This window comes from Pomacea canaliculata, linkage group LG1, assembly GCF_003073045.1.
Source record: "Pomacea canaliculata isolate SZHN2017 linkage group LG1, ASM307304v1, whole genome shotgun sequence".
Taxonomy (NCBI): Eukaryota; Metazoa; Mollusca; class Gastropoda; order Architaenioglossa; family Ampullariidae; genus Pomacea; species Pomacea canaliculata.
Window position 1 is genome coordinate 24,556,054 of NC_037590.1, and position 18,698 is coordinate 24,574,751.

Sequence of the window (18,698 nt, forward strand, 5' to 3'; positions counted from 1 at the left end):
GATGTGGCGCAAAGGGAACTACATTGCTCAAGTGTCATCATGAGTTATGACACAACTTCTATAACAGTAACAAGTGGTCCACAACAGAAGAACTATGAAGACGACGTAACCTGTCAAAATGTCTAAATGCCTCAGCGTGAGGGATCAAAGTAATACATTGTCTCCACAAGAGCAGCTACCCTCTCGTAGCCCACTTGACAAGAAGAGAAAAATCTAATTTTATGGTTGGAGTAAGCACAGCCAATTAGAAGTAGGCGATAAGTCTGTTTTCTACCATGCTCGCTGGTAAAATGTTCGAGTGCAGATAGAAGAGTATAGTTCATGTGCCTCCTGGGCTTCCGTAAAGTCCTTGCAACAGTGACCCAAAGAAGCGTCATCAGGTTTCGCACGAATCCATTGGTCTTCTCCTGCCTGTAGAAGATCTGAAGCATTTTCCTATACCACCGCATCTTCAGTGCAGCCAGGTACTGATCATAAGTGCCTGTGCAGTGCCCAAGCTTTCACTGCCGTACAGCAAGACAGATACAACAAGAGACTTCAACAGCGTGAATTTGGTCGCAAACGAGATCAGTTTGCTGTTCCAAGTTGTGTCGAGTCTCATCATTGCTGCTGTTGCGGCTGCGATGCGCGACAGAACGTACCTGTCGGTCTCAGCCCTTTGATGGTTAGCATCGACCTGAGGTATGTGAAGGACTGAACCTCTTCCAGTTTCTCTCCGCTCAACTGGACATCGGCCTTTCCCGGGCCGATGGTGTTCACCATGACCTTGCTCTTCTCCGTACTCATCTCCATCCCATACGCCTTCGAGCATGCGTCGAGCCTCCGTCAGCGACTGTAACTCCTGTTGCTGCCGGCCATGAGAGCTATGTCGTCAGCAAAGCGGAGGTTACTTATCGGTCTCCCCCGATCGAGACGGAGGTTTGCTGGTCGGCTAACGTGTTACGCATGATTTTCTCGAGAAGGATATTCGAATAGTACAGACAAGAGCAGACAGCCACGGCGGACACTGACCGTGGTGGGGAACGACTCCCCCACTCGGTTGCTGAACACGACAGAGCTCCTGGAACCATCATATACAGCTTTGATGGTTAGGATCAGACCTTCCTCCACCATGAATGATCGCAAAACGTTCCACAGTCCTTCGTGCCACAACCTATCAAACGCTTTCTTGAAATCCACAAAGTAGTGGTGGTCACTGTTTGGTTAGCTGTTTGGGTATGATGATGGTGTGTGCTTCACTGATCAGAATGCTTCAATTGTATGCGGCAATGATTTAAAATGTGAACAGTAAACACTACGACAACATGAACACGTGAACCCCTTCCTGTAAGTCTTGTCTGCCTTAGCAGTCACTTGCCTTTGAAGCCTCAGTTTCCTGCGGAGCTCACAAAGATCGAGAGCTTTCTTTGTGATCCACGGTACTTTTGAGGGCTTCTTTCTCCCCAGCACTTCGTCTGCTGAGGATGTAAGTACCTCTTTGACGTGACCCGAGAGGGTGTCCACGTAGAAGTCGCTGTCGAGTAAGTTTACGGCAGAGAACCTGCCGCCTACTTCGACGCGAAAGGCAGCCGCGACTCCAGGGTGGTTGAGACTTTCCAAGTTTACCTAGGTCGGGCGTTCTGCATCCTAGCTCGCTTCGTTGAAAGCCTCAAGCGCAGTGCTAGGAACACGAGCTTGTGATCGCTCCCGATATCCGCACCGGGGAACACTCATGTTCCCGCCTGGAGAATGCTTCATCTGAAGCGGTGAGGTATCAGAACAAAATCGACCTGGTTCTGGATCTTGCAGTTGGGCGAGGTCCAGGCCACCAGGCGATAAACTTTATGCGGGAATAAGGTGTTCGCGATTACAAAGCCGAAGTTGTTGGCCAGCTCCAACAAGCAGACACGTCTCTCCTAGGCCAAAGTGCCCCGCGGTGCCGGCCCATTGCTCGAATGCGTCTGGGCCGACTTTTGCTTTAAAATCACCTACTATGGTGACCAAATCATTCATGGAGATGTCCTAAACCGTGTTCGCCACCTCTTCATAAAACGCTTTCACCTCGTTGCCCTAGGTTTCGATGCATGAACTTGAACCATTGCAAGGTTCTATGGCTTAGCAGCTACATGGATGGTCGCGAGACGGTCAGATCGGTGTCCAGCTTATTACCGCCCGAGCTATTCTTTCGATCACCAGGAATCCGACGCACCGGTTTTGCTTGGCATATTTTCCTGCGTGGAATAGCCTGAGTCCTCCGGGCGTCACCGTTTCTCCCGCGCTCGACCAAAACCACTTCATTTCCCACCGCTTTATAACCGTCAAGAGGGGCACCTAGGGACCTAGCAGACTGCGAATCAGGTTTCGCACGAATCCATTGGTCTTCTCCTGCCTGTAGAAGATCTGAAGCATTTTCCTATAGCACCGCATCTTCAGCGCAGCCAGGTACTGATCATAAGTGCCGTGCAGTGCCCAAGCTTCACTGCCGTACAGCAAGACAGATACAACAAGAGACTTCAACAGCGTGAATTTGGTCGCAAACGAGATCAGTTTGCTGTTCCAAGTTGTGTCGAGTCTCATCATTGCTGCTGTTGCGGCTGCGATGCGCGACCGAACGTACCTGTCGGTCTCAGCCCATTGATGGTTAGCATCGACCTGAGGTATGTGAAGGACTGAACCTCTTCCAGTTTCTCTCTGCTCAACGAGCCGATGGTGTTCACCATGACCTTGCTCTTCTCCGTACTTATCTCCATCCCATACGCCTTCGAGCATGCGTCGAGCCTCCGTTAGCGACTGTAACTCGCTGTTGCTGCCGGCCATGAGAGCTATGTCGTCAGCAAAGCAGAGGTTACTTATCGGTCTCCCTCCGACCGAGACGGAGGTTTGCTGGTCGGCTAACGTGTTACGCATGATTTTCTCGAGAAGGATATTGAATAGTACAGGGAAGAGCAGACAGCCAAGGCGGACACTGACCGTGGTGGGGAACGACTCCCCCACTCGGTTGTTGAACACGACAGAGCTCCTGGAACCATCATATAGAGCTTTGATGGTTAGGATCAGGCCTTCCTCCACCATGAATGATCGCAAAACGTTCCACAGTCCTTCGTGCCACAACCTATCAAACGCTTTCTTGAAATCCACAAAGTGGTGGTAAAGAGCTTTACCACGCAGAAGGTGCTTTTCGATCATCAACCTTGTGCTGATGGTGTGTTCGATCGTGCTATGGCAGGCCGGCCCGAAATCCGACCTGTTCTTCAGCCAAGATCTCCTCAGCTGCTGCCGAGAGGCGGCGCTGGAGCACCTTCAGCATTACTTTGCTCGCATGACAGATCAGAGAAATCGTTCGATAGTTGTCACACTTGTGACTGTTCTTCTTCTTTGGTATTAGAGTACCACCAAAGATTGCAACCATTCACGTGGTCACTGTTCGGTTAGCTTTTGTTGTGTGCACTGGACGGCGCCCTGCAGGTGCTGCGTGTTTCTGATCGATGGACACCAGCCCTTCACACAGGTGCTATAGGCAGGTGCTTCACCAACATGCTTCTACTGTCACAACCAAGGCTGTGCTCAAAGAACGAGCCGGCCTGCTGAAGGAAACTTTTTAAACTGTCATAAAATAATTATCTCTCTTGGCTTAGGAATTTCCAAATGTTTACAAAGTTTACAAATTTTACAAATGTTTACAAAAACTGTACCGCTAAGAGACACTGGTGTGTACCTAAATGATTTTGTTTTGAAAGCGTTTTAAACTTGGAACTGGACAAAAACGGTAACCTGACTGAGACTGTTGAGCGGTGCTCACCACCAAAGGTACTGAGGTGCAACCGAGTATCGATCTTGTGTTGCTCTCTGTGCTCCTGTGTTTTTCCATTAGGACCAAGCGTGTGAAGCAAAACGTAACGCAAACAAAACGCGCATACTCCGGACCCCTATTCATTAGCGTGTAAGCTTGCGGTTCTACAAATCGTTATTGCGGCACTCATGATCAGCGATGTAGAAAAAATACTCTGGCCAGGTGAATAAAGACGATGATTCGTCTGTAATTCTTCAGTCTTTGCAAGAAATGATCAACAGACTAGGACATTATCCGACATCTTAAACTTTGTATCCACATGTATAAACCGCCTCTCTGCTGCGTTCGAGTAAACCGCATCTGTAGTGCAAACTAACAAAAAGGATTTTCACAGCAGTGTGATATTTCAAAACTAAGGAACAGCAAGTGTAACCCAACTTCTTCAACACGGCATTTTCTGTTGGCACTTCGGACACGTCTGGACTTACCAGACTCAACTTCCTGAAATGCAATGGCGAGTATCGTACCCTGGTCTGCGCCAGTGACGGAGCGTCGACGTGCGACTGCGCCCTCGACGAAACGTCAGCGCCCCGATGTGTTCGGCGATGTCACGCCAACGAGCGCCCTAATAGGTGCCAGTGACGTCACATCAACAAACGCCTTGATGTTTACCTAGTGACGTCACGCCAACGAGCGCCCTGACGTGTGCCAGTGACAAACGGAGAGACATCTTGTCGACTTGCAGATATGCCGACGATATCACAATAACGATCATCGATAAATGGCATTGCCGGACACACAGAATTAGAATTATTTCCACTCCATTACAAGCTTATAAACTCAGACGCCCTGGGAATTTCCTTCCCTATTTCACCTCTTCTCGTGTGAGATGCCAGCAATCGATTCTGATTGTGAAAGCCCAGCCTGGAGTGTAGGAAACATGCTGTCTGTGGAAGTAATGGAATTCGTCAGGGGAGCTCACACAATACACATTTGCCAAATGAACCGATCCTCAGTGTGAGTTGTGGGCGCGTATGAGAGGAAGCAAAAGCATGTGTGTGTGTGTGATAAGAAAGAACTTACACAGTACATATACATATATAAGGCGACCTAGTTTCCGCTATCTAATTGTTCTTTGGGTGAAGAAGTCAGAGGTATAATTTGAGAAAAACAGCAGCGGGACAGTAATGAGCTTTAGAACATGAATGACGTTGTAACACATGACACCCAGTGCCTTTTCCTTTTCACTGATCAGCTGCTGGACAGAAAACCAAACTAAGAGGCCTGCTAAAAGAAGAAGGAAAAAATTAACAACCGACTTACATCACTCGGGGACTTCGCATAGGTCAGTATCCCTTTCTCCAAAACGAAGAACCGCTGCAAGAAAATTAAAAACCATTTCATATATATGTCCTTCCATTGCTGATCCGTTTACAGTCTGGTATTCCAAGAATTTACTTGTTATGAAGTTAAAGCGAATATGTGCTTTGGCCTCATTCTAGGTTAGCGCGGAAAATTCGTCGGCAAACAGTCCAACGGAGATATACGTCTGTGCTATCGCAGTCTATGATCTGTCAGTTTTTTATTGTAATCTACTAGCCATAGTCTGTATAATGACATAATCTATCAGTCATAGTCTTAATACCCAATCAATGGGTCTAGCCGGATGACCCGAGAGAAGCAGTCCTCTAAAATGCCTGCTAGCGCTTAGCGATGGACTAGCCTCACCTTGTGCCAGCCCTTCATGGGCCACTTGCGGCGCTTCATCAGGTAGCCTTGGTACTTGTCGGGCTTGTCCTCGCACTTCTGACCATCACGCAGTCCCTCGAGAATCTCCCACTCGCGGCGAGACTTGCGCAACTTGCGCCGGCCCTTGGGTGACTTGCTGGCGGTGGTAGTAGTGGACGGGGCCGGGGCCGGGGTGCTGACCAACGTGCTGTTGTGACCCTCCACGTGCGAGCTTGATTGCGACAAGCTGTCGTCACTGCCCTCCTGAAAGCATGCAGGTCCATGTGATCACTTGTCAAGTCTCGTCACAATCACAGAAAATAACAACAATCTACTTAATTTGATTGCATTGTCTCGACCTGTGTATTTGTGTTCTGCCACCACAAAATGCGTCCAATGTGATGATTAAGGTCAACTTTGTGCGGTTTCACTTTCCTTTCAAAAGTGATTACATGGTCATTAAGCTTTAAAAAAAAGCTTAAAACTAAAGGTCGTCCCCTAACTACAGAATATTTCGGAAAAAAACCTCTGCAGATGAGTTAGCGAACGACCTCAATGAGTCTGAATATGATGAACATTGTTCAGAGAGTAGTGATCTCACTGACAAAGATTCTGACAACAAACTCGCTTAAGTTCATCTTTTGGAAGGAGGATTTTGTTATTTTCTGTTTATTTTTCGACGATGATGAAAATAAACACTTGTAGATATTTGTTGTTTCTGTGAGTGTGCATGCTGATTAGAATGCAGTAACACTTTTCTTCCATCTCTGTATGTTCAAACCTGTATAACCCAGTCAGTTCTGGGACTAGAAAAGCAAACTTAGTATCAAAGAAAGGTCAACACCTATAGATTTTAAACATAATCTTTTAAAAAAAGAAATGTTCGCTGTTTCACTTAAAGACCAACCTGAATGGTTTGCGTTTTCTTCAGTTATCAGTAGACATGGGCGATATACAACCTGTAAATTTCAACCTCCAAAAACCATCCGTTAATTAATTGCCGGCTAGCTAGGTACGCGATTTGAACCTGCGATCAACGAGCGCTGATAACAGGGTAATACGTCATCTTAGTGCACCATTCACCACATTGCCTGCAGTCAACGCCAGTCAGAGAGAGAGAATGAGCGGACAGTTCGGGTTATTCGGACGCTGACAGTCTGCATTTCTCGTGGTTCTGAAAACTGCTACTTCAGCACGAGAAATGCAGACTCAACGTCCGAATAACCCGAACTGTCGCTGTGATTGGTGTTGACGGCGCTCGTTGATCGCATGTGTGAATCGCGTACTTTGCTAGTGGATAATTAATTAACGGATGGTTTTTGGAAGCTGAAATGTAGTTTTAAATTTTGGTTTAGTTTTATATCGCCTATATCTACTGATACAGCTGCAAAAAAACGCAAACCATTCTGGTTGGTCTTTAAAAGTTTTGTGATGACAATTCACATTTACTTCCTGAACGACCTTGACACGGAGACAGTTACATGCAAGTCCACGCTGTAATTTGCCAAAACCAACATCCATTCTTCACAAAGTATTAATTTTACAAGGATAGATCAGAGAAGTAATAAGGCCTAAAGGCTAGGTTACCGGGAGGAAGATGCCAACGAGCATTTCTCGTCCCCAACGACAAAACTGGAGAACGAACAGCAACATCAAGCAATTTTTTTTTTTTTTTAAATCAGTGCACTGTATGATTTAATGTTGATAAAAAATATTCCCTATATACTACCGACACATACTGTCAGAGTAATAATATGTGATGATGAGAACGCGTCACTTGAAAGCAGGTTTACGATAGTGTGCGTGTGTGGAGGGATGCTATATAAATTAACTGTCTCTTTCGTGCTTCTTAATCAGCTACCCTTTCGGCATTTAGGAGGCTTATGATTGTGACAGAGCGCTAGGATGAATCCTATATTGTACGACACGTATACAGCTTTGTACTAAAAACACCTAAATCAGCATTTTGTCAAATTTACTTTAACAAGTGGAAACTCTGTACTGTCCACACAACTAATTATCTATTAATAAAAACAAACATTAAATACATAAAGAATTATATAAAGAAATATATATTAACATATGTTAAGTTTTCTGAAAACTTTTCAAGACTTCTGAATGCGCGATAACAACTAAAAGGTACATGCGAGTATAACCACCTGTAAGCTCCATGTGACATGCACATGCAACACGCGAGCGCGCGCGAATACATACACACGACGAGTAAAGTAAGATGTGCGAGGAAACTGCAATAGATTGCTATATAAGCAGATCATCCGAGTTCTCTTCCTTCCGTGACTGAGGGAAGTTTGCTCACATCCGCATTTTGCATTTGAACTTCTTCTTAATCTCGTACAACGGGCTGGGATCACGCGCCGTACAACATACGGGCAGGCATATGGACGTACAGACTACAGAAGAGTTTCTTCAGTTTTGTGTGTGTGTGCCATATGCTGTGATATGCACGTTTCTATTTGGTTTAAAATAACTGTTTACCTGTGTACTTGGGTGTTTAAAAAGTCGTTAGGTGAACAGACTGCAAGTAAGCGTCACAAATAACGGTAGAAATAAGAGGAAGACCCTGTCCACGCGAGCCAGCATGTGACGGCGGTGAACAAGAGAAGCAGGCAAGTCAAGTTGGCGGAGGAGTCTACAAGTGTTCTTGTTTTGTCCTAAACTCACCAAGTCGCGCTTGTCTCGGGTCCCCCAGCTATTCATTACTTGCGTGGCGATGAGGTTGACGCCGCAGCCTTTCTCCAAATATCCTGTCAACAGCGCGGTGCGCCTGACGAGAGCTGACGCACAGCCTGACGGACAAGGTCACGCACACATGCACCAGCAACGCGCGGCCTTGCGACCTGCCGACACTGCGACGGAGTGTGTGACGAGTTCAACACCACCAACACCACCACACAGTGCATGGGGATCTGCTCAGCCTCCGGAGCATGCAACCAACGTCCCGCTGCTTCTGCTAGATGTACTGTGGGCCAGATACATGAAATAGCAGCAGTCTGCTACCGGTTAGCCATCCAGCTGCCGCTGCCTAGCGACATGCTGTGAATCTGGCCCCAGGCTGTCGGCAAAATGCGAGACTTATGACAGAGTTCAAACACGTCATCGCGAATTAACTCCTCTAGCTCCTTCCGCTCGACACATCGAGTTTAAATAGTTCCTGGACACGTGGTAGGTCCTGCTGGATTTTGCTGCCTTATTCATTTACAAAGGTACTGTAAATGGAAAGACTAGCGTTTGGGAGATATTTTGATGTATGAACATCTGAGATCTGTATTTGCCTTGTGTTACTGGTGTGTGTATTTACATATACGTCAATAAAAAGTAAACACCAAATATAATGTCACAGATATGGTAATATATACATAAAGCCAACGGTTAGCAAGCCCACTTCTGTTGTTTTCTACGAATAATGCTTAAAGCAGGGATGCACAACCTACGGCCCGCGGGCCATATCCGGCCCGCGAAACTTCTGCCCACAGTGCAAGAAATCGGCATGTTAGTAATAAAAAAAGATCTTAAAAAACGAAAAAAAGGAAGAAGAAGTATTTATCACCACGTAGGGGCGTTTCCCAATCTTTTTTTCGATGGACAAACATTTCGATTCAGTGCTCCGACTTGGTGTCTCTACGATGAGGCCGGACATTCAGAAGTTGGTTTCGGGAAAACAACTTCAAATATCCCACTAATTACTACATAATTAATGGTAAGTACAACTTGTTTCTAATTAAAAAAATGGTATCTGCTCTATTTTTTTTCCTTTGTGTATTTTTGCGGTGAAGTGGCCCGCGACACGGCTGTCAGAAATGGATATGGCCCGCAGGCCGAAAAAAGTTGGGCATCACTGGCTTAAAGGGTAAGAAAGAGTGAGAGAGGGGGGTGGGGTGGGGAACTGGTGTTTAACACCAAGCCAACCACTAAGGCTATATCATGGCAAAGGCAGCCCAGCCCTATAAACAGATGCCACGTGCAGAGAAAGAACAGCGTGCCCGAGACGAGAGCTGAACCCCAAAATCCAATCCTCTCTATACTGGTGACAGGCGTTAACTGTTGCGCCACCGGACCGCCTGGGAGTGAGAGGGGGAGAGAGTGAGAGATGCAAGCCTGCACGCAAACTAAAATATGTGACATCAACATAAACTAGCCTTAAGGGCCCTGCACTGGGCGAGAAGATTACGGGATTTCTCTTCTTGCCTGCCACTTTGCTACCAGACCGTGCGTGGGACGCGACAGCGGCTTCGTCCTCCTTCATTGCAGGTCTCCGCTGTCATAACAGCTGTGCACCACCTTCTCACGTGTCAGTGCACGAGCAAGCCAGATGGCCATAAACACATTTTAGCTTCCCATTCGCCACACCCACTGGGCGATACTGCTAACCACAGGATACGGGAAATAAATTTTATACACCACTGCAACTGATCGTGTATTTAAGACATCATTTTAAACAAAAACTTGCCCAGCTCACCTGGCTTCAGCTTACATCGCCATCCACTGGATGCCAGCAGCGCCTGTTGAGGTAAACTAATTAGTCTTCTATAAGGCAACGGCCTTCGGTGAGGAATGGGGGAAAGTGGGGGGAGGCCCGACACAAAGATGAGAAACATGGATGGCAAAATAATTGGGCGCCCAGAATGAATCGACAGTGAGACCAACGAGATTAAAGTGCGGCCTCACGCCATCATAGAATGCAGTGGCCATCCCTCTTACTTCTGCGTCTCTTCTTTCTCCATGCCTTAATCGACTTCTTCAGAAGACCTTAGGCAATGCTTGCGTTGTCGTTATAATGACAATCATGTCATGACAACTAGTTTATGACAGCCGTGGAACTGTTATTCATCGTCACTACCATCAGTGTTTCAGTAACCGCGACAAGCTTATGTCAAGGCCTAGTTTACTGCGTGCAGACGACACTGTTATTACATGTGAATAAGCAATAATGTGCAATAAATCACTATATGCGATGTGCGTGCGCGGAATATGCTCAACCTGACCACAGACGATTATCGGACTTCATTTTGTCGGCTGATATGAATCAATCTTGCGTACATATTACTCTTTAAGCTCAACTTTTCAGTTACTGTCGTCTGGTAAAAGCTCGGGGCTTGTTTTGTAAAGTTCAGCGTTTGTATCAGGGCTGTGCGAGACCAGCTTATTAAAACAGCAGGCAAGATAGCTACATAGCTGCGCCTCGGGAACGAAACGACCATCTGCAGCTAGAATTTGTTCTAGGCTGTGTTGCGCCTAGGCGAAGAAAATTTCTGCGCCCCCCTCCCCCCTCCCCTCCCACTCACAAAAAGTGAACTATGTTATTCATTTATTTTGCAATTTATTTAGTCCTATTCAATGAAATTGATGCTAAAAACCTCACTTTCTTGCTTTTTGCTGTGCAAGCGAGTTATCAGTTCCTTCAGATTGAGTGCAGTTGCAAGTCATGCTCAATAGTAAGTCAGTCTTCTCTTGCAACATTGTGATCTCATATAGTTTTAATTAATTTTAACTTTGAGAAACGTCCGTTCCTGCACGGCACAGAAATTGGAAGGATCAATAAAATTCTGAAGACACTACACATTCGCACAATATCAAATAGCTTATGTTGATTATGAATGTTAAGCTTTGGGTTTCATTTTAGGCAGTCTTCTAGCCACACCTGAATCAGAACAGAGTTCCTCCGCGTCATGTCTTTGCTGTCTGTCATTAGTGCTTTGCCAAAGACCTCGCATGATAGTAGAAGTTGGTTTTTCAGAAATGCTTTGATATCATAAAGAAATCCAAATAATGCACTGTGTCTGAATCTTGTTTAAATCTGTCCTTCAATGACGCAGTTCAAACAATTGAAAGCTAGGCTGAAATATCACCAGTAATGCTTCGGCGGTCTGTCTCAGAACTCAAGCATTGTGATGTGATAAAGGGACTGTCACGGACCCGTTTGTGCAATGAACAGTTTTGCAAAAAGTACACCACCGCCATCGCAACCCGTTGCATCCACACAATCAAAATAAGACTATAAGAAATAAGGAATGAAATTAATGTAAAGAAAGACATAAATCGTGTTAATAACTATAACAGCTATGTCACAGTGTATAAAATCATGCGAACTTATCTGTACAAACTCTCATGAAGTGGCTGTAGTCAGTAGCACTGTTCTAGTCTGCTAAAATCAGTTCACAACCTTACTGATCAGCTGTCTCTCGATTACAAAGTAAATTAGCAGCAGATCTGTCTGCAGCACTCATCCGCTCAGAAAAGTGAGGTCAACTTTTTACTTCGTCCTGTGGTCAAAGACTCTTCCAGGCTGTCCAGCCTGGTAATGTGAGTCTGACTTTCTTTAAAGATTATCTCTACCCTTCTCCACTAGCCCACTGAGGTCCTTTCAATCTTTCTCTCATCTCTCTTTTCATCTCACGGACACTATCTACATGCACCACCTTCTTTGTCCAGTTCTCTAATCTGATCGACTGGTCTTAACTGTGACAGATTTATCGCTATGTGGCCTGTCCACCTATAGCACCTCCATCGCAAGTCTTTCAATGGTTTCTTCTTTCTCATCTTACAGATGAACTAACAAGTAAAACCGACTGTCTACATGTTTGCTGCTTAAATAGTAGAAGTGGTTTCTACAAGAACTCATTACGACCAGAGGCATTAGAACCCAGAAGTGTCAAAGAAGCTACTAAAATTAAATCTTTTCGAGAATTTGCTGCAGATTTGATTTAATTATAAGTAAGAAATACTTTTTGTCAAGAAAAAGACGTCTTTTTCAATTGCAGGCGTGCATCATAACACATGGATGCTTGCATGCCTCCCAAATCAGACCTACCTTATGAGTAGGATTTCAAACACTCGTGTAAGGTTTTATGGAGTGCACACTGATGGACAAGAAATGGTAGCACCTTGCCTGGGTCTTATTTTGCTGTGTGGTGTAAACTCAGCTGATCACAGCTTCCAGCATCTAGTGATAGCAGCTACTTGTTCATCAAGTCACTCAAGGTGGCAATGAGAGTCTGTCAAGAGAGAGTGGTTTCTGACACTAAAATACAAGTGCTGTCTGCATGGTGTCAGGTGCAGCTCCAAACACAGTCCAGTGATCCACTGCGTGGTGGCAAAGGTTTGTTGAAAACAAGAGAAGTATATAGACTGAGGTTATATACTTACGCTTATCTTAGTAATACTTAATAACAAAATTTCGGTGAGTAGTCATGGAGCATAACAACAAAAGCCATTCAAACTGTAGACAAACGGTGAAAGCGCCAATCGAACAGAATTTCATAATTAATAAGAAAGTTAAATTTACGCCATAGTCACAACAGTAAGTACAAGACTATAGGTATCAGTGTCAGTAAATAGATATGATGATGGTCTGCGAAAGACTTTAAATACTCTTATTAACTAAGAACGCGTTGGTGACATTAGGTAAGTTCTTCGGGTTGAAAGTTCGTAAGTGTAACAATACTGAGCTAAAACAGTTGTCATAACCACAGAGAACTCGCGTAGCAAACTCCAGTCAGTGTTGTTGTCTGATATCAGCTGCAGTGTTTTCAATGCATAAGTGTGGAACTTCAATAGTAACATAGAGGAAAGAAGGTGAGCTTGGTATTAGTGGAATGCGGTCCACTCCATCCTAGGGGTGCACTGACCGAGCTCATCCACCAATATTCTCCGCCTCTCCTTCCCCGCTGGTTAGCTGGTCACTCAAGTGCGCCCTGTAATAATGGGTTTTCCTGTACTACATCACTACATGAACTGAGAAACCGGTGGTGAAGTCAACCTACAAGCTGAGGAAAAGGTGCCTTCCACCAACGCGCCCTTCCCGCCCTCCCGCCCTCTACTTGCTGCCGTTTAGCTGTGGTCACTGCAGGTGCGCCCTGGGATAATGCGATAATGGGGTTTCCTGTCATCATGTACTGAGAAACTAGCGTGGTGGTCAGTCTACAAGCAGAGGAAAGGTATCCTGCTAATATCATTTTGTGAAAATGACATTTTTCCCTAAAATTATTCATTAAAAAAAAAAAAAAAAGCAGGCCATTTTTTCCGCCCCTCGGTCGCTGCGCCCTAGGCGACTGCCTAGTTCGCCTAATAGGTAGAACCGGGCCTGACCACGGGGAAGCAGAAATATTTTCCCCACCTTTGAATAGGGACAAGTTTCAGCCAATCAGATTGCATGGTAAATGTGCTCTGTCATGCAAGGTTCTCTCAACCCAACCCCAGTGAGAGGCAGACTTTTTTTTATCACAATAAATCTTAAAAGATGCGGGGAGTACATCATGACAAGAAAACGCTCAGCTCATAGCACCACCGTGCTAGCTTAGATAAGAAGAAAGTACATGAGCTTGTGTGTCTTTACATATTATAAAAGATTTATTTATACCCGTTTTTCTGTGAACGCAAAACCTAATCATAGACCTTACTTGGACCTAAGCCCAAACCCAACGCTAACTCAAGCAACAGGTAGAAAGCTTAAAAATCACGTATAAAAATTGGCGGGGAGGGGGGACCTTACAAGAATTGAACAAACAACTTCTCTTGATGATGATCACCTCTCTGACCACTGCACTATAGCAACTTCACCGAAGCTCATCAAAACACTATACCATTTCATTCTCTATTTTTCCCCTAATCTTTAAACGCTTTTCGATTGGCTAACATGCTCCTTTATTCGTACAAGGGCAAACAATTTCCACTGAGAAAATCATTACGGGCCGGGCAAATGTTGCAGACTTGACAGAACTTTATCATTCTCCATAGTGCAGCGATCATCTTGATCCACCTCACCCCATCCTCACACCATCGGCGTCTAAAGGAGAGTATTATAGGTATTATGGGCAGACACCTTTACTGATCGCGCAAGCTTCACTGTAGATATCGCTATCACGTCGTCACAGGTCGTCACTCTGTCTCCCTCATCCCTGACATGTACACGCCAGTGTCTCTGAGGGCCATCAACTTTTGTGAAACACTCCATTAACACCAATGGTAATTGTTCTTTAATGTCGTCGTCTGGTTGCAACTCAAACACGCCGCATCACTCCCAGTTTCGCGTGTTGACAATCTGTTTAAGGTTTAGAGGAGTGTTGGGGGGAGGGGAAGCATTTCGTACCCAGTCTCGCAGGCTTTGATACGTAGATAGGGCGATAGTGCTGTAACAACGGGTCAAAATTAGGGGATAGACGTAGGGGACAGGTTAAAGCAACAAATTGTAAAGGGCGGTTTCGTGATTATCACGTTGTCCACTCCGATGGTTGAGGTGCGGGGAAGTTTTTGTCATGAAATTATGTAGATTGCGAGACCTTCGACGACGCGCTGTGGTCACCACTAAGAATTTGAATTGCTTATACTTTTTAAGGTTATACTTTGTTATCGTGTTGCTCATGGCTTCACACCAATTATCGAAGCAGCTTGTCTCTTGCCCTACCAGCCTGGCAGTGAGGGGCTCTAGGTTCAGATCTCGTCATGGAACACTCTCTGTATGTGACACCTGTTCGCAGGGCTGGGCGTCGGAAGGGTCGGGGGGGCTCTGGGTATTCAGATTTCCTTCTCCTTCCTCTTCCCCATCTTCCACATACCTTACGCTCTGCTCTACGCGTTAACAGGAATTCGTCCATTGGAGTGCGAGTCGCCTTAGCGCAACGTCTGTCATCGCTCGGGGTTTGTGTGTAGGGGTGGCGGGGGGTGACGCTGGACAGTGCAGGACTGACATTGTTCGTGTAAGACTGTGTATCGTGTGCGACAGGACAAGTCGTCGGAGGAGTCAAGCTGAGTCTTAAGTTTGTTTATTTCCCCTGATGTTTATGTTCGAAAGATTGCCTCTTGGCGGGCATCCCGAGCAGTGAAGTGTCAGCCAGACCATAGGGACTAAGAGTGAGGGGGAAGGGGTGCAGGGTTGGGCAGTGGAAACGATTTGGTTTAATGCAGTTAATTGTATTTGGCGTCTGTGTATCGGGTCTGTGTGGTGTGTTGCTTAAATGTGAGCAATTGTTTCCACTCTGTCTTCTTTTTAAACAATTTTATTTTGTTGAGACGTATGTGCTCTTGTTCACTGGGAATCGATTGACATTGTCGCTCGCCTCAGGTGGATGAGTGATTGCTGTTATAAATGTGTTGGCTGTGACCATGTTTTGGAGTGTGAATTGTGGGGAGCCCGAGAGCGACCACCCGCCACCCAGAACCAAAGCCGGTCCACGTCATGGTCTTCACAGCATCAGTGTTAAATCCTGGTCTGGTGCTGGCTTTCTCAACATCACGTTTATCTAGAGATTGTATGAAATGGCAGACACAGAATTTCTTAGCTCGAATACAGCGGTTAACGACTGTCTGCAAAATCTTCCGTCTTTCTTCTTTCTGGTAATTAGTGCAACAGTCCCTGAAAGGTACACCACAATACCCATCCTGAAATATATGGCAGTTGATGAAGTACCTGACTGACTCCCAACCGGGAGTACCACGCCCCAAGTCGCTCTGCACTCTTTTAACGTACAGTGGAACCTCGGTTAACGAACTTAATCCGTTCTGGAAAGCTGTTCGTTATCCGAAACAATTTTTTCCATAAGAAATAAGGAATAGATTTAATTGGTTCCACCCCTGTTGACTCGCTAATATTTGAAAGTTACAGGCATATATATATAGTATTTTAATGAGAAGAGTTATAATGCAATATAAATGGAGTTACATAAACATAAAAACATTAACGAAGGCATTTAAACAGAAAACTTGCCGTTTTGACGGCGTGGTTGGAAGAAAGTGAGGGAAGGAATAGGTGGAATTACTCTTGATTCCTCCATGAACACGTGACATTATAAAAATCGGGGGTGACTTCCTTTTTCTGTAGCTTTGAGGTTAAAGGAAAAAACTTGTCCAGTGTCTGTTCCTTCTGCTTTTTTGTAAAGTAATACGACATCACATATCCGACAGACGCATGCCACCTTCATATTTTATTTTTTCAATTCACTGATCTTCTTTGGAGCTCTTATAAAAATAAAGCACAAAAATCACTAAATAAGAAGAATGAGCACAGATAGACGACTGATCGTAACTGTGTCTCGGGCGCGAATGAATTGCATGCTGGTCACGGGGTTCCGTGGCTGTTCGTTATCCGAAATTTTGTTCGCTATCCGAGACAAACTTTAACGAAATTTTTGTTCGTTAACCGAATATTTTCGCTAACCGAGGTTCCACTGTACTATTATTGGCGACTCTCTATCGGTGTCCGATTACTTCGTGAAGCTCATTTAATTTTCCCCTCAGTTCATTCCTCTTTTGCTCGGACACCTCCATCAGCATCCCGCTGAAACCCAGGAAGTATCAGTAAAGTGCGCGGACGTCTGCAGCCAAGCTGCACATAGATGGGTGTCTGCACTCACCTGCAAGCCATCTCCCACATCTGGTGAAACGCAAGGAAGCGAATGTAGTAGGTATTGACAGGAGCACCTTCATTCTGTGACATTCGGGCGTGATAATGACCTTGTGCTCAGCTGGGCCAACGCCCACTAACTGGCACGCTTGTGCCACGTGACCTGACATTTGAACAGAAAGGTTGGTAGTGCGGATTTACACGTCTGTAACTCGGTTTTCGTATACATCCGTGATCTGTGTGATTTATGTCTGTCGTGTTCATGTAGTGAGCGGCGGTCTTGCTCATAAATCATTACCATACAAGCACTCTCCAATCACACAACAAAGACGGCGGCAAGGACAGCGGTCGATGCAATAACCAACGTTTCGGATAAACCTTGGGCGATGGCTCCGATGCGCCTTGCTGACCTTACACCTATCGACCGTCCTTGCAAAGGGACCCGCCAGAGCTGAAACCTAATTAGCGTCAAGTGTCCGCAGCGTGACCCTGACGTAAAGGAGGCTGACACACGAGTGGCCGCCACATCCGGGGCCCTGCCAGGTAGCAGCACCGGTCCAGCGCCACGCCCACCGCGCCGGTCGTCACTTCAAGGAGCCGAAGCAGCTGAGTAAATGATCCGAGAGGCTCAATACAATACAATGCGCCCTCTGTCGTCACTAGTCAGCTCCTGCAGCCACTGATGTGAATGCGTTTCGACTATTGTTATTACTAGATTCTCACACTTCTTTCATGTTGCAAGATGAGTACAGAACTTACAGATGAACTGATTGAATGGTAAACGCTATTTCCGAAGAAGTCAAAATGTTTTCCTTTGGAATTAAATCTTAGGGGTTTTTTTTCCCAATGAACATCCTTTTGGACAAATATAATGATCCCACTACTTGCAAAAGATGACATTAATTTGTTATTTAGACATAACATCGTGGTAGATAGGTGTGTGTGTGCGCGCGAAAACGTTGGAAAGGTAAGAGAGTAAAGATGAACAGTCATAACACATAAGAACATGATCACACCCACACCCCATCCCACTCACCCACCCACACACCTTGTAACATCGCCCGCACCAGGCAGCACACTCACCGAGTCTGACGCCGTGTCACTGTGTCGAAACTGATGGCGCTCGTCAGCCATGCCTGCAGCTTATCCCGACACCACGCCAAGTCACGGCTGTGCCGCGACGCGACGACGCTGCCGCAACACCAGCAGCAGCGGCAGCGGCGGCGGCGGCTGTAGGACGCGGAGTGAAGCAGCGGCGCGTGTGTGCAGTAAGTGGAGGCAGGGCGATGCTGGCGATCACAGGCTCGAGAAGATGGTAGGGGCCCTGGGTGCAGGCTGCCTGACTGGGACGCTCCGATCCATAGGCACTGCGCAGCACCGGGCACTTCTGAAATCAAGCGAACACCGCACGTGAGTTGGCCTGCGTGTTTGACCGCCCATACATCACCACCTGAATTATCTGCTTCTAGGTTTACAACCAATGCCTAGACGTTACTACTTTACAACACTTTTCAGCACACTTGGCTTACTGCCCAAGATGTCATACCCAAACGTTTTCAGTGCTGTACCCATGCAGGCAGAAGCAACCAGCAAGGAGAAACGCATGAACATCTCGACACCAAAGACTTCCTAAATTCATAAGCAAGCTGTACTTTCAGCCGCATGTGAGGAAATGTCAGTAACAGCAAGCAATGTAATCAATACGAGACGTTTGTAGATCTCACCATCCCAACCGTGTGATTATGTTCATTCTCAATATCATTGGAAAAAAAAATCTTTTTCCCACGCTGCGCTATGCTCATATGCCAGAGAAACTGATCCCAGAGAATAAAACTTTTAAAATGA

General features: G+C 45.8%; 1 protein-coding gene across 6 annotated transcripts in view; it reads right to left on the reverse strand.

Annotated features, from left to right (window-relative positions):
• LOC112556216 (oxysterol-binding protein-related protein 6-like) overlaps positions 1–18,698 on the reverse strand; it is a 48,269-nt gene that overhangs the window by 23,464 nt on the left and 6,107 nt on the right. For 4 of the 6 annotated variants that reach the window (XM_025225027.1, XM_025225054.1, XM_025225045.1 and 1 more), the window contains exons 2-4: positions 17,937–18,240; positions 5,498–5,761; positions 5,093–5,146 (exon numbers count right to left, since the gene is read on the reverse strand). In XM_025225027.1, the coding sequence (XP_025080812.1) occupies positions 5,093–5,146; positions 5,498–5,761; positions 17,937–17,987 (369 nt within the window). In that variant the 5' untranslated portion in view covers positions 17,988–18,240. Of the gene's footprint in view, positions 1–5,092; positions 5,147–5,497; positions 5,762–7,993; positions 8,885–17,936; positions 18,241–18,698 lie in introns of those variants that run through there. The other 2 variants (XM_025225036.1, XM_025225064.1) reach the window with 2 other exon arrangements.